The sequence below is a fragment of the Petaurus breviceps genome, unplaced genomic scaffold (genome assembly GCF_028583685.1).
Source record: "Petaurus breviceps papuanus isolate PSGF00001 unplaced genomic scaffold, PetGlider_PUasm1.0 189, whole genome shotgun sequence".
NCBI lineage: Eukaryota > Metazoa > Chordata > Mammalia > Diprotodontia > Petauridae > Petaurus > Petaurus breviceps.
Genome location: NW_027185809.1, coordinates 35,899,317 through 35,925,060, shown reverse-complemented (window position 1 = coordinate 35,925,060; position 25,744 = coordinate 35,899,317). Strand labels below are relative to the sequence as shown.

General features: G+C 38.9%; 1 protein-coding gene across 3 annotated transcripts in view; it reads right to left on the bottom strand.

The window, feature by feature from the left end:
- Positions 1 to 25,744, bottom strand: part of TMEM63C (transmembrane protein 63C) — a 119,018-nt gene that overhangs the window by 56,143 nt on the left and 37,131 nt on the right. For all 3 annotated transcript variants that reach the window (XM_069092288.1, XM_069092287.1, XM_069092289.1), the window contains exons 3-7: positions 14,262 to 14,344; positions 12,611 to 12,835; positions 11,012 to 11,091; positions 9,417 to 9,498; positions 192 to 229 (exon numbers count right to left, since the gene is read on the bottom strand). In XM_069092288.1, coding sequence (XP_068948389.1) covers positions 192 to 229; positions 9,417 to 9,498; positions 11,012 to 11,091; positions 12,611 to 12,793 — 383 coding nt within the window. In that variant the 5' untranslated portion in view covers positions 12,794 to 12,835; positions 14,262 to 14,344. The remainder of the gene's footprint in view (positions 1 to 191; positions 230 to 9,416; positions 9,499 to 11,011; positions 11,092 to 12,610; positions 12,836 to 14,261; positions 14,345 to 25,744) is intronic.

The following is a 25,744-nucleotide window of genomic DNA, read 5'->3' as shown; positions in this document are numbered from 1 at the left end:
TCATGCTATATTGTTAACAATCACAATAAATCAAACCCTGATTAGTAATGTTGGCTAGTTTCCAAAGTATATCATGCTATATATTTAACAATCATCTATCACGAGCTGACTCCAGTATATCCCTGCCCACTTCCCTCTTCCCCCACTGCCACACTGCCTTCACCCAGAGCTCAGGGTGCGGAAACACTTACTTCATGCTTATGCTGTTGATGAGCCAGGAAAAGTAGCCCTGGGGGAAAAAAGGAGAGGAGGAGAGTGAGTAAGCACGGTGTTATGGGTGTCCTCAGCTCCCAGGTATAGAGACATGTTGCCAGGACCTGGGGAAGCACCAAGGGCATGTGTCCTGACTCTACCCTCAGGTAATAATTCTGTCCACATGAATCATCAGACACTGTAAAAACGAATTCATTCAGAGAGGATGTATGAGTGATGTGTATAAGTGTATACACATACTCACACACACACAGGATCACAGATTTGCAATTGGAAAAGACCTCAGAGACCATCTAGTCCAACTTCCTAATTTTAAAAAGGCGGAAATGTGTCCCAAAGAAGCTAAATGACTTGTCCAGGTTCACACAGGTAACTGTGTCATTGTCAGGATATGAATTCGTGTGCTCTTCTGACTCCAACTAGTGTTCTTTCTCCACACACAGTTAGGTGGCATGTTGGATAGTGTGTGGGAACTCAGAAGACTAATTTTCCTGAGTTCAAATCCTCAGACATTTACTAGCAGGGTGACCCTGGGCAAGTCACCTAACCCTGCTTGCCTAATTTCTTCATCTATAAAATGAGCTGGAGAAGGAAATGACAAACCACTCCAGTACTTTTGGCAAGAAAGCTTCCAAAGGGGTCACAAAGATTTGGACATGACTGAAAAATGACTAAACAACAAAAGGGCCAAGCACTGTGCCAAGTACTTCTACCCCTTGAAGGCTCTTGTCAAGTGTTCCTAGAAGCAAGGTTGGCTCATGGGAACCAGCTATATGTAACTCTGGCAGAGTCAGTCTGTTTTTTCATGTATAAAAGGAAATAATCTTTGTCCCGCTTACTTCCACAAGCTATTTCTGAGGACCAAATAAAATCATGGATGTGAAGGTGATTTATGCTGTACAAATGTGGAATGGGATTGGTATCACGAGTGCAGGTAAATTTCATTTGGCACTTAAAGTCCTTCATTACCTGGCCCACTATTTTCCATTTTCATAGTTCACTACGCTTACAAATTTGGAGTTCCTAAGATCATAGGATTTAAAGCTGGAAAGAGGTTTTTGGTGTTGTCTGATCTCTTCATTACAAGTTGAAGACTCTCGATTCAAATCTGGGTCGTCTGACTCCAAAGCCAGTGTTTTCCCTGACTATACTCATGCAGACCAGCTCATGATTAATCCTTTCCTCTCATGTGTATCCTAAGATCGTATCCAATTAGTCAGCAGAAGGTAACAACAACACACATTTATATAGAACTTACTATGTGCTAGGCACCATATCAAGTGCTTTACAATTATTATCTCCTTTGATCCTTACAACAACCCTGGGAGGAAGGTGCTGTTATTATTCCCATTTTGCAGCTGAGGAAACTGAGGCAAAAGAGGATTAAGTGGCTCACCCAGGACCATCTCTCTAAGTAAGTGTCTGAATCCGGATGTGAACTGACTCCAGACCTAGTGTTCTATCCACTAAGCCATCAGCTGTCTATCAAAAAGGTTCTTTGATGGGATCCCATTTTGCTTTCTCTTTCTATACCTAGGACTTAAGCCAGATGTGCACTGGTCACTTAATTCCTAGATTACTGGAAAAGTTTTCTAGTTGACCTGCTGGTCTCTAGTCCATTTTATTTTTATTTTTAAAATTTCCTCTTATTTTATTTATTTATTTATTTATCTATCTATCTATCTATCTATCTATCTATCTATCTATCTATCTATCTATCTATTTATTCATTCATTCATTTATTTATTTATTCATTCATTCATTCATTCATTTATTTATTCATTCATTCATTTATTGCTTTTTGGAGGGCAATCGACTTTCCCAAGGTCACACGGCTAGTTAAGTGTTAAGTGTCTGAGGTCGGATTTGAACTCAGGTCCTCCTTACTCCAGGGCTGGTGCTCTATTCATTGTGCCACCTAGCTGCCCCTAGTCCATTTTAAACATACCTAAATCATTCATCTTTATTCATTTTCATATATATGTGATATATGTGTGTATATATTTTACATAGTATGTGTAAATATATAGTGTATATTTATAGTCTGTGCATATATAGTACATATAGTGTATATAAATAGTGTGTATATATACAGTGTATTTATATAGTATATATAGCATGTATATAATGTGTGTCTATATACATACTATATATATATATATATATAGTATATAGATAGAGATATATACACACAAGTTTACAGACTTCACTCTTTACCATGTTTGTACTTCAGCTCCTGGGATGAAGAGGCAGGGCCTCAGGGCTTTGGGCTCTAGGTTTCTGGGCTGCAGACACAGCAGGGCTGTTTCAGTTCTTTGATCTCAGTAGGCAATAGGGGAGTGACCAAGTTATGGGAAGATTAATAATAAGGTATACTTGGTATGAACTAGAGATAGGGAGGTCAGCTAGAAAACTTTTGCAATAGTGCATACCTGGCCTAAGTGCTAAGTATAGAAAGAGAACAAAAGGATCCCTGCAAAGATATGTATGTGTGTGTATATATTAATATATATACATATATGTGTGTGCACACACATATCACACACATATACACACGTGTGTATTTGTATTGCATGTATAGATCTATACAGATGTACACAGACATATTTATTATATGTTTAATATTCATGTTTATATTGTTATACAATAAATCTAAATTTATATTTAATATATAATATACAATATTCCTATATATTGTAAATAGAATAAATAGAATAGAATATATAACATAACATAATAATATAATTAATATAATATACAATATTCCTATATGAACTAAGGACTTCGTGAGTCTCAGTCTAATGCTCTATCCATTGTGCCACCTGGTGGCTAAAGGTAAATTTGCAAGTCATCTATAGTGGATATAGTGCTGGGGCTGGAGTCACAGGAAGGTATCATCTTTCTGAGTTCAAATCTGGTCTCAGACCCTAGCTGTGTGACCTTGGACAAGTCACTTTATTCTGTTTTCCTAAGTTTCCTCATCTGAAAAATGAGCTGGAGAAGAAATGGTAAACCCCCTAAGTATCTTTGCCAAGAAAACTCCCAAAAGGGGTCACAAAGAATTGAACGTGACTAAAAACAACTGAACAAGAAGAAGCACATTTGCAAGCACATGGGAAGTGCAATGACCATTCATGGGACTGACCCCATTACTGACCAGCACAGGTGATCTCCATTTCTGACCTGGGCCAGTTTGCCTCTCCATTGGCAGCCTCAGGCCCTCACTCCCCCACTCTCTATAGCCCACCATATTGGTTCTGGACAGTGTGGACACATGATTGGCTAAACCCACTGCAGCTCAGAGCTCTCAAGCTCAAGCAATCCACCAGCCTCAGACTCTCTAATAGCAGGGATTATAAGTGTGGACCACCACACCTAGCAATGTAGGTCAAGTCTAAGAGAGAGTTCTAAGATGTGTTACCATTTTGGTGGATGGCTGAAGTAGGTACAGAAAAAAGTTAAAGGATTCAAAGAGACCAAGGAATTGTGTGGTCAATTTTGTTTAGACTATAATGAGTTAGACACTCCAGTGGAACATCAAGGTGCTCAGATGTACTGAACTCAAGCTGGATGTGGTAGACCACAAGTCTGAAACATAGCTTGTTAGAAGGATTATCAGCATGAATTATGATATTCTCAAGACTGGTGGATCACAGGCCTGCAACTGATGTTAGGAGATGGTAGAAAAGATAACCACGATCCAGATATCAAAGGAATTCTAAAAGTTACTAGAAGGATCACATGACATAATAAATGTGAGTTGTGTGGAGCTCAGAAGAGAGAAGATCACTGGGAAATGTTAGGAGAGGAATGTACTGGAAATGGTAGTTTAGAGCAAGGAGCACGTCCTTGTCTCTCCTTGGTCCTCTAATAGGGGGAGGTATGATAAGAAGCGTAACTACCTGAAGAGAGGGTTGCAAGGAATTTGGTTATCTTCAGGACAGAGTCTAGTTTTCAGTTAAAGTGTCCAAAAGTTCAAAGATATAGGCAAGTTTGTTGACAATAGAACCAGTTGTTCTGAAGAGAATAATGGAATAAGCTAGGAAATTAGTGAAACAGATTGGATTGGAACTGGTGAGAATTGGGGTGATTAGAATAGACTCCAAGATTTGGGAAATTAGTTTGGACATGACATTTATGCTGAAGGTGGATGGCAAGACTGGATGATGAATATTGGGGAATGAGTATATCATTAGTGTGGCATATCCCTTCATATGAGTTTAATCATATTTTTAGGGTAAATCATACTTGAATTTAAGACACAATCTAGAACAGGGGCTCTTCTGTCATGAAACCTTTTGACAGTTTGTTGAAGTCTATGGTACTCATGTCAGAATAATGTTTTTAAATGCACAAAATAAAATATATAGGATTACAAGAGGAAACAATAATTGAAATAGTTTTTATGTAGAAATATATTACATAAATTTATACTTCTTATGAACTATATATTAGGTGGAACAGCAGATAGAGTGCCAGTCCTAGAGTCAGGAAGTCTCATCTTCTTGAGTTCAAATCCAGCCTCAAGACACTTACTAGCTGTGTGATCATGGGAAAATCACTTAACCCTGTTTGCCTCAGTTTTCTTATCTGGAAAATGTGTTGGAGGAGGAAATGGCAAACCATTTCATTCTCTCTCTCTCTCTTGCTTTTTGGAGGGCAATTGGGGTTAAATGACTTGCCCAAAGTCACACGGCTAGTGTGTCAGGTGTCTGAGGCTAAATTTGAACTCAGGTTCTCCTGACTCCAGGGCCAGTGCTCTATTCACTGTGCCACCTAGCTGCCCCCATTGCATTATCTTTGCTAAGAAAACCCCAAGTGTGGTCATAAAGAATCAGACATAACTGATAAAAATATTGATATAAACATAAAATATTATAAAACATACATTTTATAGTACTTATAATGCGTGTATGTATATATGTGGATATATAACTCTCTTATGGGATCCTTCTTTTCTCTTTCTATACCTAGCCTTTAGACTAGGGACACACTGGTCACTTAATTCCTAGATTATTGTAAAAACTTTCTACCTGGTCTCAGACACTTATTAGTTGTGTGATCCTGGGCAAGTCACTTAAAGTCAGTCTGCTTCAGTTTCCTCATCTGCAAAATGGGAATAATACTAGCACCCACCTTCCAGGGCGGTTGTGGGGATAAAAATCATATATTTGTAAAGTTCTTTTTAAAACCTGAAATGCTACATAAATGCTATTGCTCTTGGTATTCCAGTCTTTCCTTCTTCTCTATGTTCCAGACTTTCATTTTCAGCCAGGCTCAGAGTAATACCACCTGGATATTCCATTGCCCCTGGTACCTCAAACTGATTCTATCCCTAACCCAGCTCATTATCTTTCCCCTAAACTTTCCTCTATCACCTGCCTCTCATGTCTATAATTTTGGTATTCACAGGATGACAGAAACATAGATCTGGAACTCAAGGAGACATCAGAGGACCTCTACTCTAACTCTCGTTTTACAGGTAGGGAAACTGAGACCCTAAGTTATTAAGTAATTTCCCCAAGGTCTCCCAGATATACAAACATGTTCTGTGACTTCAAGTTGGACACACTTTCCATTGCCTCATGCATCTCTTTGACTCTCCCTTCCTTCACCTTTCATATCTAGTTATTCACTAGGTTCTTTTGATTTCATCTCTGCAACATCTCAAAAATCTGTTCCCCTCCCTCTTTGTTCCCATTGCCAGCATCATATTATAGGCCCCCATTATCAGATGCCTAGACTATTATAACAGCTGGCAATAATAGTTTATATAATAGTGACACCAGCATTTAAATAGTGATTTAAGGTTTGATTTACATGTTATCTCATTTGGTCCTCATAGCAACTCTGTGAGGGGGAGGTACTATTGTCACCTCCATTTTGCAGATGAAATTCAGTTAGAGATTAAGTGACTTGCTCAGGGTCACACAGCTGCTAAGTGTCTGAACCCACTTTTGAACTCAAGGTTCTATCCATTATGCCATCTTGCTGCCTGCAGTCTTCCAAATCCACATCCTTCATACCACAATCAGACTATGGAGAGGAGGATACACAGACACAGACACACACACGTTATATATGAATTTATATAAAGGTTTGAAAAGAGTTCTTCTGCAAGATAATTAAAGTACAGATTTCACAGGTGACAAAGTTGAGGCAGCTAGAGCAACTTGCCTAGGACCTGAACTCAGGTGTTACAGCTTCCCTACACTGTACTGTTTTATATTTTATTATTATATATTAACCTATCTACTGACCTTCAAATTACTTTGTATATAAAGTATATATATTTTATTATTGTTTTATTTCTTTTTTAATGGTTTTTTGGAGGGAGGAAGGCAAGGCAATTGAGGTTAAGTGACTTGCCCAAGGTCGCACAACTAGTAAGTGTCAAGTATCTGAGGCCGGGTGTCCTCCTGACTCCAGGGCCAGTGCTCTATTCACTGAGTCACCTCGCTGCCCCTATTGTTTTCTTTCCATGCATAGATCTGGTTATATCACTCTAATGCTAAAAAATTTCTACGGTTCAGAAAGTCCTTTTTCTGGCACTCAATTCAAACCTACTCCTTCCAGACTTACTTTATGCTATGCCTAACTTAGAAGTATACTTTTTAACCTAACCAAACTCGACAGCTCCCTATATCCTGCAAATCCATTATATTCTCAAGACTTGGTGGATTTTCTCAAGCTATTCTCCATGACTCAAATGTCCTCTTCATTTAAAGCCCAAACCAAATGCCAATTCCTTCATGATGCTTTACCCATTCCCTGGTTGGAAATGCCTCTCTGTTCACATAGCACTTTGTTTTGTATATCTCTTAACATGCTTATCATGTAATACTATATTGCTAGATTGACCCTGAAAAACTCTTTAAGGCAAAGTCTGTCTTAAACTTTAGGTTTCCTCCAGCACCTAACACAGTACTCTGCACATAGCAAGGGACTTAATAAATACTTGCTTTATTGTAGTTGAATCAAAGTTAAACTTCTCAATTTGGCATTCAAAGTCTTCCAAACACTGTCTTCCCCATCCTTGCCCCACTGCTCCATTTCATTACATTTACCTGTTTTTGTCATGACTTTCCAAGTCAGCCTGTTTGTTCTAGTTGGATGAGGACCCTTGATGCTATTTCCTGCTTATGCCTTGTTAATTACCAGCTCTACGATGCTTCTCTATTCTTCCTCCCTTCACTTAAGATTGACCTTTCACTTTGTTGAGGACCAACTCAAGACGCCTCCTCCATGAAGATTCTGAGATAACCAGCATGACCTACTATGACATGATCAGCATCTATGATTTGTACGATCACACATTTGTTCAATCTGGCTCTTATGACCCTCTCCAAAATGACCTTCATCTACCTTCCCAGTCTTATTTCATGTTATTTCTCTACATATGCTCCCTGTTCTAGGCAAACTTGCATGTTACTTTTCTCCCTTATCTGGGATTCTCTCCCTCTTCAGAGAATTCCTAACTTCCTTTAAAAGAGAGCTCAAGAGCCACCTCCTGAGACTCTTTTGTATGTCTCGGTTGTTAGTTTTGTCTTGACTTTCATATTACTTTGTATATAATTTGTATTTACTTATGTGTATTCATTTTACATCCTCCCCAATAGCATGTAAACTTCTTGACTGCAGGCACCATTTTCTTTTAAATCTCTAGCACCCCGGACAGTGCCTTATTCATAGCTGGTGCTTGATAAATGTTGAATCAAATTGAATAACTGCTTTAGAACTTTTTCCATAAGTAGGGACCATGTGAGATACATTTGGTGCTAGCACATGAAAGAATGTTTGCTGAGTAACTCCATTTTCCTCTGGTGATTTTACAGATTTGTTTCATCTGGTCAACCTGAATGCAAATTCCTCAAAGGAAGAAACGATGGCTTCCGGTACAATGGACCAGAATGGGTGCTTAGCATATGGGATGAATTTAATAAATGTTCGTTGAATTGAAATGAATTGGATGTGGTCATCTTTCAAGTGACATACAAACATAGATAAGAACATGTGCATAAGCATATACCTGTGATAGAAATGATTATTAATAACTAATTATTTGAGGAAATTCCAATTTCCCCCTTTTTCCTTTATCTTCATTTCAAGACCTCAATCTCTAAAGGTTGAGTTAACCTTTTCCTCTATCCAGATCCCACCAGGTGGAGCAGCCATTATGTCCTATTCTGGTTTGGTTGGGGATAAATTCTTTGAATAGATTGTCCAAGACTGGGTTTAACTTAGAAGTAAATTGTAGAATCAAAGTTCAGGTCTAGCCCCTCATTGTAATATTCATTCTCTCACTGTTAGTATTAGAGTTGGTTGCCACTGGACAAATAAGCATAAGCCCATTACCATGATGGTCTTTGCTCTAAGAGAGAGATGGCCAAGTGACCATCCTTTTATGAAAATGCTGGTGTTATTAATAAAATGATTAAATTACCCATAAATTATATCTCTCAAACCTTTTAAAATGCCACACCTGTCTACTTGTGATATGCAAATAAATACCAACTATAAATGAAGTAGAAGGTCATGTATTCACTCCTGGCTCAATTCACTTCCTGAATTGTTCCCCCGACACACATACACATGTTTTTTAGTCATTTTCAGTCATGTCTGACTCTTTGTGACCACATTTGGGATTTTCTTGGCAAAGATAATGGAGTGGTTTGCCATTTCCTTCTTCCATTCATTTTCCAAATGAAGAAACAGATGAGGAAATTGAGTCAAATAGGGTTAAGTGACTTGCTCAGGGTGACACATCTAGTGTCTGAGGCCAGATTTGAACTCAGGAAGACTCCAGGCCCAGCACTCTACCCAATGTGCCACCTAGTTGAACCATCCATCTACGCATATATACACACGAAACAGCTGCCTTGACAACTTAGGGATGACACTATCCTAGGGCCTCCTCACTGGTTGGTGAGGGCCCTGCCTGGGATTGCCATTTCTTGAGGGGCCTCGGTCATGTTACTCACTCTCCAGAATGTTCTCCATCCCCAATGCCTTTCTTTGCCAGGATGCCTACCCCCTTTTTCCAGCTCCCCTTTAAGTCTCATCTCATGCAAATTCCTTGAGAGTAGGTACTCAAAGGAAACCTGCCTTTGTGCATCTAATGATAAATCTGTCCCCAGGAATGGAATCCTCACCCTAGCATGTATTCTATCTCATCCAGACCAGCTCTTCCACCAAACACTTACCGTATCTTTTTTCTGTGCCTCCAGAGTAGGTTCCACTGGGGAATTCTTATCACTTTGCTCTCCAAAGAACAATGAGACCAAGCTAGCCACAGAGAAAGGGAGAAGAGAAGGAAAGACAAGAGGAGAGAAAGAAAGGAAGAAAGAGAAGAGATTTCTATCAGTTAGAGTCTGACCTTAGGTCAGTTATTCCCCTTGCTATGTTCCCTTCTCTCTTCCTGTCTTGGGTCAGGAATTGCTCTCAGTTCCTATACCAGGAGTGGAGATTTCTTATCTCATTAGTTGTGGAAACAACCACAGAGCCTGGATTTCAGGTCAGGACCATCTGACCCCAATCCAGGCTTCCGTTACTCACTCACTAGTTAGGATCATTGAGGAAATCACTTCAACTCTGCACCAGTTTCTTCCTGTATAAGATGAGGCACTGGAATGAGATAATTTTTCATATCTCTTCCTACATCTATGTCTCTGCACACTCTAGATCCAAAAAGGAATGACTCTGATGATCAGGTAGCAAAAGAGTCTCAAAAGTATGAAGATGATATTTCCCAGAGGGAAAATTGGGGTAGCAATGGAGGGGAGGGCAGGCAATACATAGCAATGGCTACGATTGATAACTCCATGAGTATAGCCCCTGGAACCAAAGGAATTCTATAAATTCTTTTATCTTTATCTGACATACTCAAATGGGTCAATTCAACATCCCTGGAGATATGCTTGTCCTGGATTGGTGCATATATAAAAACGCTCTAGACTCCATTTGTTTACCTTACTATAAGATCACATGGATCCCTTCCCTCCTTGGACCACTCCAAATAGGTCTATCGACTGGATTTCCTGATTGCTTGTACATAGTCGTTTGCATATTGCCTCCCTCATTAGATTTAACTCCTTTTGGGCAAGGACTGTCTTTTGCCTTTGTTTCACCAGCACTAAGCACGGTACTTGGCACATGATAAATGTTTACTCACCCATTAACTGACATGAGTGACTTCACTTCCTTGAAGCAAACAGACTGGCAATCAAGGTTGGGTGTAAGATGAAGCCACATGTCTTCTTGTATCTTTTTTTTTTTGAATGAGTATTCCACTAGCAATTTATATGCTATTAATAAACACTATAGTTGTGGATGTGACTGTGTGTGAGGGCCAGAAATGGACTGATACAGCAGATTAAAAGGCTTTTTTGTCTTCTAAGTTGACAATCATCAATCATCTAAGTCTAGCTTCCTGTTGGGAGGTCTTGAAGAAGTGAAAGGAGTCAATATCCACCTGTGGTTACATGCTGTGTCATGAGGAAGAAGAAAAGACCCTAACCAATAATTTTCAACCAGAAAAATTTAATTTCCCCAAATGGAGCTATTCATCTGGGCTCTTTAAGCTGGTTCATCAACTTGGGGTCTGACAGGGACAGACACCCCAAGAAGAAACTAAGTGATTCTAGGGCATAAATGTGGGCTTGTCGGATGGATTGGGTCTTACCTCTCATGATTTGTTATCAGACCTAGGCGTCCATAGTTCCAGGCAGCTTTCCGGAGGAAGGAAAGCTAAGTGATTCTAGGGCACAAATGTGGGCTTGTTGGATGGATTGGGTCTTACCTCTCATGACTTGTTAGCAGACCTAGGCGTCCATAGTCCCAGGCAGCTTTCCGGAGGAAGGAGTAGAGACAAATAGCAATCTGAAGTTGGGAAGAAAAATGAGTCAAGCCCAGCGCCCTGGCCCTCTCTTGGCCCTTTGACTCCTGATGATGCTTTATCTGGGGGCTCTGTCCTGGCTCGAAGAGCAGCTACTAGGCATGAAGACTATCACCCTAACCCTTTGGCATTTAGGAACAGGCTCTTCAGATGATGCAAAAAAGAAAAGAAGCAGGGCCTTGGTTCAAAAGCATTGGACTGGAAGTTAGGAGACTGGGTGTAGTCCCAGTTCTACCACTCAAGTTTGTTATCTGTGAAGGAAAGAAAAGCCACTAAGATCATAGTACCACAGATTTAGAGCTGGAGAGACCTTAGAGACCATGGAGTTCTTCGTTTTCAGAGATGAAAGGAAAAATCTTTCATTTTACAGATGAGGAAACTGAGGCTGAACTTGCCAGGGTCACACAGCTAGTACCTGAGGCAGATTTGAACTTAGGTCACCCTGACTCCAAGTACAGTAGTCTATCCATGATGCCATACTGCCTCTAAAATTTGGAGTGCAGTAGCTGTGTGTTACCAACTAGCTGAATGACTTTGGTGAAGTCATTTAACCATTGTAAGTTTTGGTTTCCTCCCCTATAAAAATGAGGAGTATCTGTCCTGCCTACCTCCATGATTAGGTTTTGAGGATCCAATGAGATAATATACTTTGTAATTGGACTGGGGGACAAAAGACCTGGGTTCTTGTTCTAGCTAGCTGTTTGGCCTTGAACATATCAGTCAATCCTTCTGTGCCTTCATTTACTCACCTATAAAATGGCAGAGTTGAAAGGGATCATTATAATCCCTTTCCAACTGTAACCTTTAATGATATTCTGATCTCTTCACTAAGCCATTATTCTACCTGCCACCTTTATCTGGAGTCCTACCATAGGGACAAGCTCAGTCCCCTCGACCCCCTCTACCCATGCAAAGGGAATTCAAAGACCTCTTCCCTCCTCCACCAACAAGGAGGCATGTTGGGGGTAGGGATGAGGCTCAGCGAGCTTTTCATAGCGCCATAAAGTCCTCTGAGGATTACCAAAGAAGGGTTCTCATTGGGGACATTAGAGAAGAGGTGAGAGGAAAAGGGAGACACAAAGAAGAGAAGTACCCATGTTGGCATTTGGCTTAAGGAACACAGAAGAGGAAATAGAGTGGTCAAATGGAGAGAGCACACTGGCTTGGAAGTTAGAGAATCAGAATTCCAATCTTCTCTCTGCTACAGGCTGCTCCCTGTGTGACCTTTTGCAAGTCACTTGGCTTCCTTGGACCTCTGTTTCCTCATCTATAAAATGAGGGGCGTTGGGCTACATGGCCAATAAGGTCTCTTTTGGTTCTAAATTGACGATCCCATGATCTATTGATTCCATGAAGCCAGGAGCCCTCCCTAGCCCTCTCTTACTGAGACTCCAGCCAGCTGTGTGGGGCTTTGCCTATTCACCAGCTCGTATCAGTATGTCTATGGCCAGGACTCACTCTAGGACCATTCTCTTTCTTCTCCACAACCTTTCAGTGACTTACCAACCAGATGCAGATGTTTAGGAGTAACACAGTCGGCACTCCACCAAAGGGCTGCCCCATCAGGATAGTATTCCTGGTGTGGAAGCATGTGTCTGTTGATTGGTTGTTTATTCTTTCTACCACATTCAGGATATCCAGGGACATAGTGGTCTGGCTCACTGCCTCTGGGAACATTTGGTCCATTTTGCCAAGGCCGGGATCCTCCTTACTCTATGAAATAGAAAACTAGGGAGGAAAGAAAATTAGATTAGTTCAAAGCCACAGCCTGGACATTTTCCACAATGCCAGATTCCACACCCTATCCCTTAAAAGAGTAGTTTACCCCACAGGGCTAAACACCTGACTGCCATCATAGACAGTTCAATCCTCAACTAACCCTCCCAAAGCTCAGGACCCCAACAGAGGAAAGGAAAGGGAAGCGGCTTCTTATATACCAATCATGCAAATCAGCACCAGCCCAAGATCCTAAAAGAAAACAGCAACATGTAAGCAAGCATTCTGATCATGTATCAAAGATCTGATTTTATATGTTGAGGACCAAAGCAGATTTATAACTTAGCAGACAAGTCTTAAACAGTTGGCTAAGGCTCAAGGAGCTATATGATTTTCCCCACAGTCACCCAGCTAGTAAGTATCAGAAGGAGATAGCTGAACCCAAGTCTTTCTGACTCCTAGTGTAGTGGCCTATCCATTGGCTATCTCTCTAAGTGTTTGGATAAGAATTAATGCTAATTAGTACCATCCTTTAAAATACTAAAGATGCCCTCTTTAAAGTAGGATGGGCTACAAAAATGCTAGAGTAGGCTGGTAAATTTTTGAACCTATCTGCAAGCATGTTCTGTCCCTATCAAGTTTGGCTCTGGATCCTATCTACTCCACCTTCATTCCTTTCTTGGAAAGGATTGTCCTGGAAAGGAAAAGAAAAATATCTTATATTTCATACACAAAGTAGACCTACCTTCCTCATAAGAAGAGCCCTAATTCCTTCCTTTACCTGCAATAGTATCCCCCTCTCCTCTCAGATAGCTTCTATTCACACTTTGTCTCCTTCCTTTGCCTATATAAACCTCTTCTCAAATAAACGTCTCCTAAACTAATTCACACTAAAGCCTAGGAACCTGAAGACTGAATGATACTTAGGGGAATCAAAAGTTTTAAGCCAAGGGAATGAAGCTCCAATATGATGTAACATAAGTATCAGCCAGTGAGAGAGGAAGATATTTTAGGATGCAATTGGAACCTTCTAGATTGGGATTTCTGAACTTGCTTTTAAAAACATTTCAATATAAATTCAATATTTAAATATAATTTGCTTTCTTTGTAATCTTATGTATTTTATTTAATAAATTTAAAACATCATTCTGAGAAAGGGTCCGTATGTTTTACCAGACTGCCAAAGGCATCTAGGACACACACACAAAAGATTGAGAACCCTTGGTCTAGATGTTTTTGAAATTATATGATTTTATCTATACATAAAAGTCTGGCCTACTCTTCTCCTAGGAGATCAAGGTCAGCCCCATGAGGGCATATGGGAAACATCCTTACCCACTGGATGGTCCCTTTTTAAAGGAAGCAAGACCTCTGAGGAACGGACAATAGGGAACTCCTAGGGCACTTGAGATTTTTTTTTTTAAATAAGAATTCTTACCTGAGAAAGTCTCCCACTAAGGACTCAAGTCAGGTCCAGAGGCTGAGGTCACCCATACTTTAAGGGGAGGGCAGATGATGAAGCTACAAAAGATAAGGTTTTCACATTCAAGTGCAGTAAAAAGAGAGCACTCTGAGTCACAGATGGAGAAAAGGTCTCTTGAGTTGGGGATTAGAAATGGAGGAGGTAGAGTTCTGCTCCCTCCCTCCATAGTCCCAGCCCTTCAGTTCCTGTCAGACCCATTTTTTCCCTCTCTTCCTTATCCTGCACTATAGGAATACTGGTACCTGCTCAAGTCTGCAGCTCTGCTCAGGATGACCCAATGACCACCACTGCTAGCTTTTTTCTTTGCTGATCTTAGAGCAGGTGCTAAGTGGGCAGTAGCTCCCTGTTCCTCTACTACCCAGTCTGGAGTGGGGGTGGTTGGAGAGGCATTAAGACCAGAAGGGTGATGTTTTCTCTTCTTACAATTGAAGGTGGCCATTTGGGAAGAGAAATGGAAGTAGTCTTGTAGCTGGTGTCTGTGGGGGATTGATCTTGCCCAGTTATTAGGGGGAATAAGGCCGAAGACATGCTGGCATGAATACACTTCTTGAATGCCATGAAGCTTTTGTTTGTAACTTCTAAAAGATTGTAGCCCTATCTTTACATGTAATTTGAAAAAAATATAAAAGTTAAATTTAAAAATTGCTTGACATCTCAGGAAGAGAAGAAGGGAAGGAGAGAGGGAAGAAAAGAATTTGGAACTCAAAATTTGAAAAGCAAAGATTGAAAATTGTTTTTACATGTAACTTGAAATACATATATATGCATACATACACATGCATATATTCATATATGTGTATATATACATACATACATACATATGTATATGTATGGAGAGAGAGAGACAGAGACAGAAAGACAGACAGGTTTACAGTCTTTAGCATCTATCAACTGTGGTGAGTGATCGGAGCCAGGGCCAATGACAGTCCCATGAGGCAGGGAAGTAATCAGATCTCTATATCTCAGAACAAGGAAAAGTGTCCAATTTCTGTGGACCTTAGGATGTCTCTGTCATCTCTGCTTGGCCAATGGATGATGAAATGATAGGGAAGTCGTAATGATAAGCACATTTATAAGTTTAAAAGGTTTATAAAGCACTTTTCACACATCAATCTGCATCCCCCACCTACCTTTCCAGCCATATTATAAATAATTCACCTTCACCCACTCTGAATGATCCAGGCAAACTGGCTTCTTTACAGCTCCATCTTTGTCTGTCTGTCCTTCATTCCTGGAATGCTATCCTTTTCCTACTTCCACCTCCTCGAATCACTAGGTTTCTTTAAGTCCCAGCTCAATTATTCTCTTTTGTCTGAGACTTTCTTAATTGCCATAGTGATTAATAATGCCTTTTCCTTCTACAACCCTTTTTAATTATATTGTAAATGCCTTTACATATACATGCTGTTTTCCCTGATAGAACTTTGTGGGGTTGAGGACTATTTAACCTTTGTTTTTGTATCCAAGGTGCCTGGAACATAGTAATGATATAATATATTTTGATTAAATGAATCCTGAAGCAAGTAGTACAAGTATTATTCTCCCCATTTTACAGATGAAAAAAAAAATGGAAGAGTTAAATAACCTGACCAGTGTCACAGAGCTAGCGCTGAAAGATCTTGCAGGTGAGATTGCAGAAGCTATTGTTAGTTCTGTTGGTAATCACTGAAAACAATAATAATTATGGCCAACATTTATATACTACAGGTTTGCAAAGAGCTTTAAATATGTCATATCTGGGGAGGCTAGGTGGCGCAGTGAATAGAGCACCGGCCCTGGAGTCAGGAGGACCTGAGTTCAAATTCGACCTCCAGCCACTTAACACTTACTAGTCGTGTGACCTTGGGCAAGTCACTTAATCCCAACTGCCCTACCTTCCCCCCTCCAAAAAGAAAAAAAATTAATTAATTAGTTAATAAATATGTCATCTCATTTTATCCTTTGAACAATCCTGGGAGGTAGGTGCTATTATTATCCCTATTTTACAGATGAGAGAACCACAGCAGACTGAAACTAAGTGACTTCCCTAGCTAGGGTCACACTAGAAGTGAATTTCTGAGGTCAGATTTTAACTCAGGTCTTTTTGTCTCCAAGTCCAGGTCTGTGGAAAATGGGAGATGTGCTTAAAAATCAAACAGATATGGACAAATCTTAAGTCTTTATTTATTTATTTTGCTTTTTGGAAGAGGGAAGGCTGGGCAATTGGGGTTAAGTGAATTGCCCAAGGTCACACAGCTAGTAAGTGTCTGAGGCTGGATTTAAACTCAGGTCCTCCTGACTCCAGGGCCAGTGCTCTATTCACTGTGCTACCTAGCCACCCCACGAAATCTTAAGTTTTTTAAAGGAGAGAAAGATAGATCTCACAAACTACAGACTGTTGAACTTAATGTTGATTCTCAGAAAGGTTTCAAAACTCATTATTAAACAGATTGCTTGTGTGCACTTAGAGAAATGGTGATTACTAGCAGCCAGGACAGGATCAACAAAGAGGAAGTCTTGGGGAGAGGATTCTGGGAAGATGGCAGAGTAGGTCAGAAAATGCCAAGCTCTCAAGATTTTCCTCAACAAAAGAGAAAATAACAGCATCTCAGGGCAAACACAGAGGAGTAAAAATAAATAAAGAAGGGGGCAAAACAGGGATCCTCCTGGGAAAATCAGAGAAGATCTGAAGAAAAATCCCTGGATGAGGTTTGGCCCCTGTGAAGGGTAAACACCTCCAGGCAAGATCCTAGATGCACTTAAACAACAGGCAGCAAGCCCTGGGGTTAGCTGGGTTGGGAAGCTGCCTTGGCCCAGCCACAGGAACTTTTACCCCAGGGACAGTGAGGGGAGTTGGGCATCTGAGCTAGGGGAGAGCAAGGGCACCTCTGCTGCCAATGAATGCCAGACCCTGCTGTGCTGCAGAGATGTTATGGAGATGAGAAAGAACCAGCACACACCCCGTGAGTCCAGAAGTAGTGGGGCAGAGATAGTGCTGGCTGTGGGCACTTACAGGAAGCTGGAGGTCTTGGTTTGGATTCAAGGTCAGAGAGGAGAACTGAAGGAGAATGAGAGACAGAGAGAGAAAGAGAGGTTTGCAGTCTTGTATATGTGTCCAGAGGCACCATTCCCCATACTCCAGGACCAGAGGGGATTACAAAAATTAAACTATTAAAAAAATGCACAGGCAAAGGAGAAAGAATCCAACCACAGAAAGTTACTGTGGGAATAAAGAAGAGCGGGGTTCATCTTCAAAGGAGGACAGTGGAGCAAAGAAACCCTTTTCTACCCCAAAGAGTAATGTCAAATGGTCCCCTGCCCCAAAAGAATTCATGGAAGAACTTTAAAAAGACCTTAAAAATCAAATGAGAGAGATTGAGGAAAAACTTAAAAAAAAAACAATTCAAGAAAAACAAGATTATGAAAAGAAAATCAACCAATTAGAAAAGGAGATCCAAAATCTTAAGGGAGAAAATGACTCCTTGAAAATCAGAAGTAGGCAAGGGGAAGCCAGCAAAATTATAAGAGATCAAGAAATAATAAACAAAATATAAAAAATGAAAAAATAGAAGAGAATGTAAAACACCTCATAAGAAAAACAACTGAACTGGAGAACAGATCAAGAAGAGAAAACATAAGAATAACTGGACCACCTGAAAGCTATGATCAAAAAAGAATCTTAATATGATAACATAAGAAATAATTAAAGAAAATCCTCTTGCAGCATTAGAACAGGAGGGAAGTAGAAATAGAAAAAACCCACCCAATACCACCTGAAAAAGATCCTATGAGGAACACCCAAAGGAATACTATTGTCAAATTCTGAAACCCCCAGCTCAGAAATAAAATATTATGAATAACAAGAAAGAAAAAATTTACATGTGGTGGTGCCGCAATTAGAATCATACAAGACCTAGCAATGGTAATACTAAAAGACCATAGATCTTGGAACATTAAGAGCAAAAGAACTGGACTTGCAGCTGAAAATATCATACCCAACAAAGCTAAGCATAATTCTGAATGGAAAAAATGGTATTTAATGAGTTGTCAGACTTTCAGGACTTTGTTGGAAAAACAACCTGAACTTAATAGAAGATTTGACATACAAAAGCCAAGAGAAACATACGATATATAGCAAAGAACAATTACAAGGGACTCAATAAGGACAGACACTTTACCTTTTATGTACAAAAAATGTAAAACATATGTCTAAGATTGTTATCAGTAATTGTGTAGTTCATAAGAAAGACGAGTAGACTTGGGCATGAAGTGTCTTCACAAAGTAAAACCACTCAAGGACAGCTAAAAAGAGTAATTGTCTTCTACAAATGAGGTGCAAGAGGAAGAACCTGAATGCAGAGGAATTAGATGGGGAAGGAGGGCTGTTAGTTCTAGAAACCTACTTTCATCACGAATGGGTTTAAGAGGGGAGCAATAGGGGTGGCTAGGTGGTACAGTGAATAGAGCACTGGCCCTGGAGTCAGGAGGACCTGAGTTAAAATCTGACCTCAGACACTTAACACAAAAACTTGCCTTGTGACCTTGGGCAAGTCACTTAAACCCAACTGCCCTACCTTCCCCCCTCCAAAAAGCGAAAAAAAAAAAAGAGGGGAACAATACATATACATCTAGGAGAGTATAAAAGTTTTCTGAATTTATAAGGAAATATAACACTAAGGGGACAGGGAAGGGGGAGAGGATAAAGGAAGGATCTTTAGAGAGGTGGGTAAGGGAATGGGACAATAAGGGAGGGAGCCTTGGGAGGAGAAGTGAGGGATCTTTAGCTGGGAGGGTGAGGAAATAGGTCAAAGGGGCATATAAAAAGGTGTTTAGATTTATGGAAATGGGAAGATAAGGGAGTGATCATTGGAGGTTAAGCAATAGGGGGCCAGGTAGGGAGCAGAAGTAAAATAAGAGGCATCAGGAGGGATAAGAAAAAAGAAATACATATAAACATAAAACACAAAGATCCTGTAGGAGTACAATCTGTTAGGGAAAGTATATGTTTATATTTGTATGTATGTATATGTATATACCTATATATAAATATAACCACACTTAATTGTAGTCTGGGGAGAAAGGAGGGGGACGAGGGGGAAGAATGAGGAAGAACAAAGTAAAAAATGTACAGCAGAGAACAAAAGAAAACCTACAAGAAAGGAAAGAAAAGATGGACAGCTCTCAACACAGCATGTAGTATTTAATATATAGGCTTTCTTGAAATGGAAATTTGTTGCTATATATTTTGAATCCTCTCATATTCTACTATGCACGATTTTTTTTTCTTATTTTACACTTGCTTTAACACTTATGTTTATAATATGGTTCTTTTTCTTTTCTTATGTATTTGTTTTAATAAAAAAAGTAAAAGCAAAATAATACAAGGAGGAAGTCTCATCTTAACTAAATAATTTCCTTTTTTGGACAGGATTACTAAAATGATAAGTCTAGGAAATACTATAGACTACTTCTCAGTATGGATTGTTTTATTATTTGTCCCTGGCACATGGTTCAGTCCAGTTGTTTCCAAGTCTTTGTGACCCCATTTGGGGTTTTCTTGGCAAAGATACTGGCTGGAATGGTTTGCCATTTCCTTCTCTAGCATATTTTGCAGATGAGGAACTGAGACAAATAGGGTTAAGTGACTTGAGGGTCACACAGCTAATAAATGTCTGAGGCCAGATTTGAACTCATGAAGATGAACCTTCATGATTCCAAGCCCAGTGGTCTATCCACTGTGGCACCTAGCTGCCCCAGTACACAGCAGGTACTTAATAAATACTTTATTAACATAGTACATCTGGATTCTAACAAGGCACAAGACAAAGTTTTTCATGAGAACCTGATATTTTTGTGGACAAGATGGAAAAATTATGGTTAGATGATCATGGAATTTGAAGGATTCACAGGTGGTAGAATGACTGTTCTCAAATTTAAGATGATTAGTAGACTGATATGAACCTGAAGATCAGAAGATCTGCCACCTAATCCTATTCAAAACCTTAATCAATGACCAGGCGTGGGCATAACTAGCATGCTTATCAAAACCGTGAATGACATGAATCCAAGATTGTGTCTGGCATTTCAGTTGTATGCAACTCTTCCTGAATGCATTTGGGGTCTTCTTGGCAGAGATACTAAAGTGGCTTGCCATTTCCTTCTCTAACTCATTTTACAGTTGAGGAAACTGAGGCAAAAAGGGTTAAATGACTTGCCCAGGGTCACACACCTAATAAGTATTTGAGGCCAGATTTGAACTCAGGAAGATGAGTCTTTCTGACTCCAACCTTGGCACTCTAGCTGCCCTGAATCTGGTATGGAGAGATACTAATTTGGATGACGGAAGAAGGAACCAAAATTTTGATGAGCTAGAAGAATGGACTAAATTTTAAAAAGATGAAACTGTACATAAAGTCTTGAACTTAATTTAACATTATAAAAAAATCTGCATAAGTACAGAATAGAAGAGATGGGATGGCTTAACAGCAATTCATGTGAGAAAAAAAATCTCAGTAGTTTTAGTTGACTGCAAGCTTAATATAAGTCAATAGTGTGATGTACCTACCAAAAAAAGCTAACGTGCTATTAGGCTGCATTAATATTAGTTCAGTGTCTAGAATAAGGGAAGTGACAGTCTCATCTCAATCTAAGCTCTCTTCCAGCAATAAAATATTGTGGATCTGTGAATTTCAGGCATAATAAAGTGGGAAAGATTGGGGCAGGGGAGTCTATCCAGACCTCTTCAAATGATGAGAAAGGGACAAAGACATAGTAAGGGAGTTAGAATAGGAATCTAAATTGGGAGATAAGGGGAAAGAGTGGGAGACTTCCTTTCTTTCTTTGCTATCCTCATTTTTCTCTTTCCTTCCTTCCCTTTCTCAGGCTTCAAAGAGTTTGATGTTTCCATCATTCATCATAGGCAGCTAGGTGGTACGGTGGATAGAGCGCCTGGTTTGAAATCATGAAAAGTCATCTTTCTGAGTTCAAAGCTGACCTCCAACACTTACTAGCTGTGTGACCCTGGGCAAGTCACTTAACCCTGTTTGCCTCAGTTTACCAGTTTGGCAGGAAAGGTCTATCTGGGATGAAAGGGGAGTGAGGTCCAAGAGCAGCAGCAGCCAGTCTAACAGCAGGGGGCATGTAGCAAGGCTCTAAGTCCTACAGCCATCCACCAGCAAGGCCTTGCCCCACTGCAAGCCAGCCAACCTAGAGGCAAGCCATCACCCCAGCAACCCCACTCCCAGAACGGGCCACCAGTAAGGCCTCACCCCCACTGCTGACTAGTAGTGAGGTCCTGCCCTTTGGGCCTGTCAGTATCAAGACTATGGCCCTGGGGCAGCTCAGCACCAATATCCCTTCCCCAGGGTCATCCAGCAGTGTCCCTGTTTCCATAGCAACCTAGCAGCAAGGCTCCAACCTGGAGGCAGATCAGCACTAGACTTTGAAGTCTAATGAAAGCCTAGAACAAGACCTGAGCCCCAGAATAAGAAGCTCAGGTCAGTTCAGGAGCAGAGTCCAACTCTCACACAGAAATACCAAATCATAAAATAGGCAGAAAAAAACACCAACAAACAGACAAATAAAACCAGAACTTGATAATAGAAAGTTACTATGGCAAAAGGGAGGATCAAGGCACAAACTTACATTAGGACAGAGTCAAAATGGTTACATGTGAAACCTCAAAGAAAAATATAATTTTCATCTCAGGCCCAAAAAGAACTCCTGGAAGTGCTTAGAAAAATTTAAAAAGCAAATTAGAGAAGTAGAAGAAAAATTGGTAAAAGAAATGAGAATAATACAAGAGAATCATGGAAAAAAGAGTCAATAGCATGGAAAAAATATACGAAAACTCACTAAAGAAAATAGCTCCTTAAAAACATAAGAACTGGTTAAATGGGAAAAAAAGGTACAAAAGCTCACTGAAGAAAATAATTCCTTAAAAATTAGAATTGATCAAGTGGAAGCTAATTACTCCTAGAGACTTCAATATACAACAAAATAAAATCAAAAGATAAAAAGATAGAAGAAAATGTGAAATTTCTCATTGGAAAAACAACTGATCTAGAAAAAAGCTTTAGGAGAGATAATTTAAGAGTTATTAGACTACCTGAAAGCTGTGATAAAAAAAGCCTGGACAACATCTTTCAAGAAACTATCAAGGAAAACTGCCTTGATATCCTAGAATCAGAGAGCAAAATAGAAATTGAAAGAATTCACCAATCACCACTTGAAAGAGATCCCTAAACCAAAACTCCCAGGAATATTGTAGCCAAATTCTCAAGCTCCCAGGACAAGGAGAAAGTACTGCAAGCAGCCAAAAAGAAACAATTCAAATACCATGGAATTACACAGGACTTGGAAGCTTTCACATGAAAGAACTGGAGGTCCTGGAATAGGATATTCCAGTTAGGATTACAACTAAATATCATACACCCAGCAAAACTGAGTATAATCCTTCAGGGGAAGAATGAGCATCTATCAAAATAGAGGACCTTCAAGCATTACTTTTTTCAAGCATAATTAAAAGACCAGAGCTGAATAAAAAATTTGATCTTCAAATATAAGACTCAAGGGAAACATAAAAAGAAAAAAAAAAGAGAAAACATAAGAGATTCAATAAGGGTAAACTGATCATATTCCTTTATGGCAAAATACTATTTGTATTATTACTATTATGGGCAATTAGAAGGAGTATAGGTAGAGTGTGTAGATATAAGGTGACTCTGATGGGATGATACAAAAAACCAAACAAAATAAAGGTGTGGGAAAGAAGATTGCACTGGGAGAAGAAGGAGGTGGGGAGTGATAGAATGGAGCAAATTATCTCACATAAAAGAGTCACAAAAGAATTATTATAATGGAGGGGAAAATGGGAGGGGGATTTTGGGCAAAGCTTGAACCTTGTATCAGAAGTAGCTCAAAGAGGGAATAGCATACACACTCAGTTGGATACAGAAATCTATCTTATCTGATAAGGAAGTAAAGAGGAATAAGAATAAGAGAAGTGGGATGGTGGTGATTAATAGAAGGGAGAACAGATTGGGGGAGGCAGATCAAAAGTAAAACACTTGTGAGGAGGAATAAGGCAAAGGTAAGAGAGAGAAAGGGGATAAACAAGGGAAAATAGCACAGAGGGAAATGCATAGTTATTATAACTATAAATGTCAGTGGAATGAACTTACCCATAAAAGGAAAGTGGATAGCAGAATGGATTGAAAACCAGAATCCCATATTATATTGTTTACGAGAAACATATCTGAAGCACAGAGACAACACACAGAGTAAAAGTAAGGGGACGGAGCAGAATATACTATGCTTCAGCTGAAGCAAAAAAAAAAAAAAGCAGGAGTAGCAATCATGATCTCAGACAAAGCAAAAATAAAAATTGATCTAATTAAAAGAGATAAGGAGGGAAATTTATTTTGCTGAAAGGTACTATAGACAATGAAGTAATATCAATACTAAACATATATGCACCAAATGGCATAGCATCTAAATTTTGAAAAAGTTGAATGGGTTACAGGATAAAATAGACAATGCAGCTATACTAATGGGGGGCCTCAACTTTCCCCATTCAGAACTAGATAAATCTAACAACAAAAAAACAAACAAACAAGAAAGAAGTTAAAGAAATGAATATAATTCTGGAAAAATTAAATATGATAGATCAATGGAAAAAATTGAATGGGAATAGAAAGGAAGTACATGGCACCTACAGAAAAACTGACCATGAATTAGGGCATAAAAACCTTACAACCGAATGCAGAAAAGCAGAACTAGTAAATGCATCCTCTTCAGATCATAATTCAACAAAAACTACATTAAATAATGGGCAATGGAAAGATAGATTAAAAATTATTTGGAAAGTAAATAATCTAATCCTAAAGAATAAGTGGGCCAATGGACAAATCATAAAAACAATTGATAATTTCATTAAAGAAAATGACACCAATGAGACAACATACCACAATTTATAAGATGCAGCCAAAGCAGTACTTAGGGGGAAATTTATATCACAAATTGCTTACAACAGTAAAATAAAGAAAGAGCAGATTGATGAATGGTGCATGCAACTAAAAGAACTAGAAAAAGAACAAACTTAAAATCTCCAATTAAATACCAAATTGGAAATCCTGAAAATCAAAGGAGTAATAAAACTGAAAGTAAGAAAATCTTTAAATAAATAAAACTAAAAACTGATTTTATAAAAAACACAATAAAATAGATAAACCATTAGTTAATTTGATTTTAAAAAGTAAAGAAGAAAACCAAATTAGCAGTATAAAAAATGAAAGGGGTGAATTGACCACCAGTGAAGAGGGAATTAAAATAATTGTTAGGAACTATTTTACCCAATTACATGCTAATAAATTTAGCAATCTAAATGAAATAGATGAATATTTACAAAAATATAAATTACCCAGATTAACGGAAGAATAAATAAGATATTTAAATAACCCAATCTTGGAAAAAGAAATTGAACAAACAAAAAGAAAAGAACAAAGTGAACTTCCTAAGAAAAATTCCCAGGATCAGATGGATTCACAAGTGAATTTCTCCAAACATTTAAAGAACAATTAATTCAAATATTACATAAACTATTTGGAAAAATAGGCAAAGAAGGAATCCTACCAAATTCCTTTTACAACACAAATATGGTGCTGATACCTAGACCAGGAAGAGCCAAAACAGAGGAAAAAAAAATCATAGATCAAGAAAATACCTAATGCATATTTATGTAAAAATCTCAAAATACTAGCAAGGAGATTATAATAATATGTCACAAGTATCATACACTATGATCAGGTAAGATTTAAATCAGGAATGCAGGGTTGGTTAAATATTAGGAAAACTATCAGCATAATTGACCATATCAATAATAAAACCAACAGAAATTATATGATTATCTCAACAGATGCAAAACCTTTGACAAAATATAACACCCATTCCTGTTTAAAAAAAAAAACACCAGAGAGCATAAGAATAAGTGGAGTTTATCTTAAAAAATGATAAGCAATATTTATCTAAAACATCAGCAAGCATTATCTGTAGTGGGGATAAACTAGAAGCCTTCCCAATACAATCAGGGGTGAAGCAAGGATGCCCATTATCACCTCTGTTCTTCAATATTTTACTGGAAATTCTAGCTATAGCAATAAGAGAAGAAAAAGAAATTGAAGGACTTAGAATAGGCAATGAAGAAATAAAACTATCACTCTTTGCAGATGAAATGATGTTATACTTAGAGAATCAACAAAAAAACTAGTGGAAATAATTAACAACTTTAAAAAAGTTTTGGGATATAAAATAAACCCACATAAGTCATCATCATTTCTATATGTTACCAACAAATTTAGCAGCTAGAGATAGGAAGATAAATTCTATTTAAAATGACTGTAAAAAATATAAAATACTTGGGAGTCTAGTTGTACCAGATCTCAAACTGTATTATGCAGTAG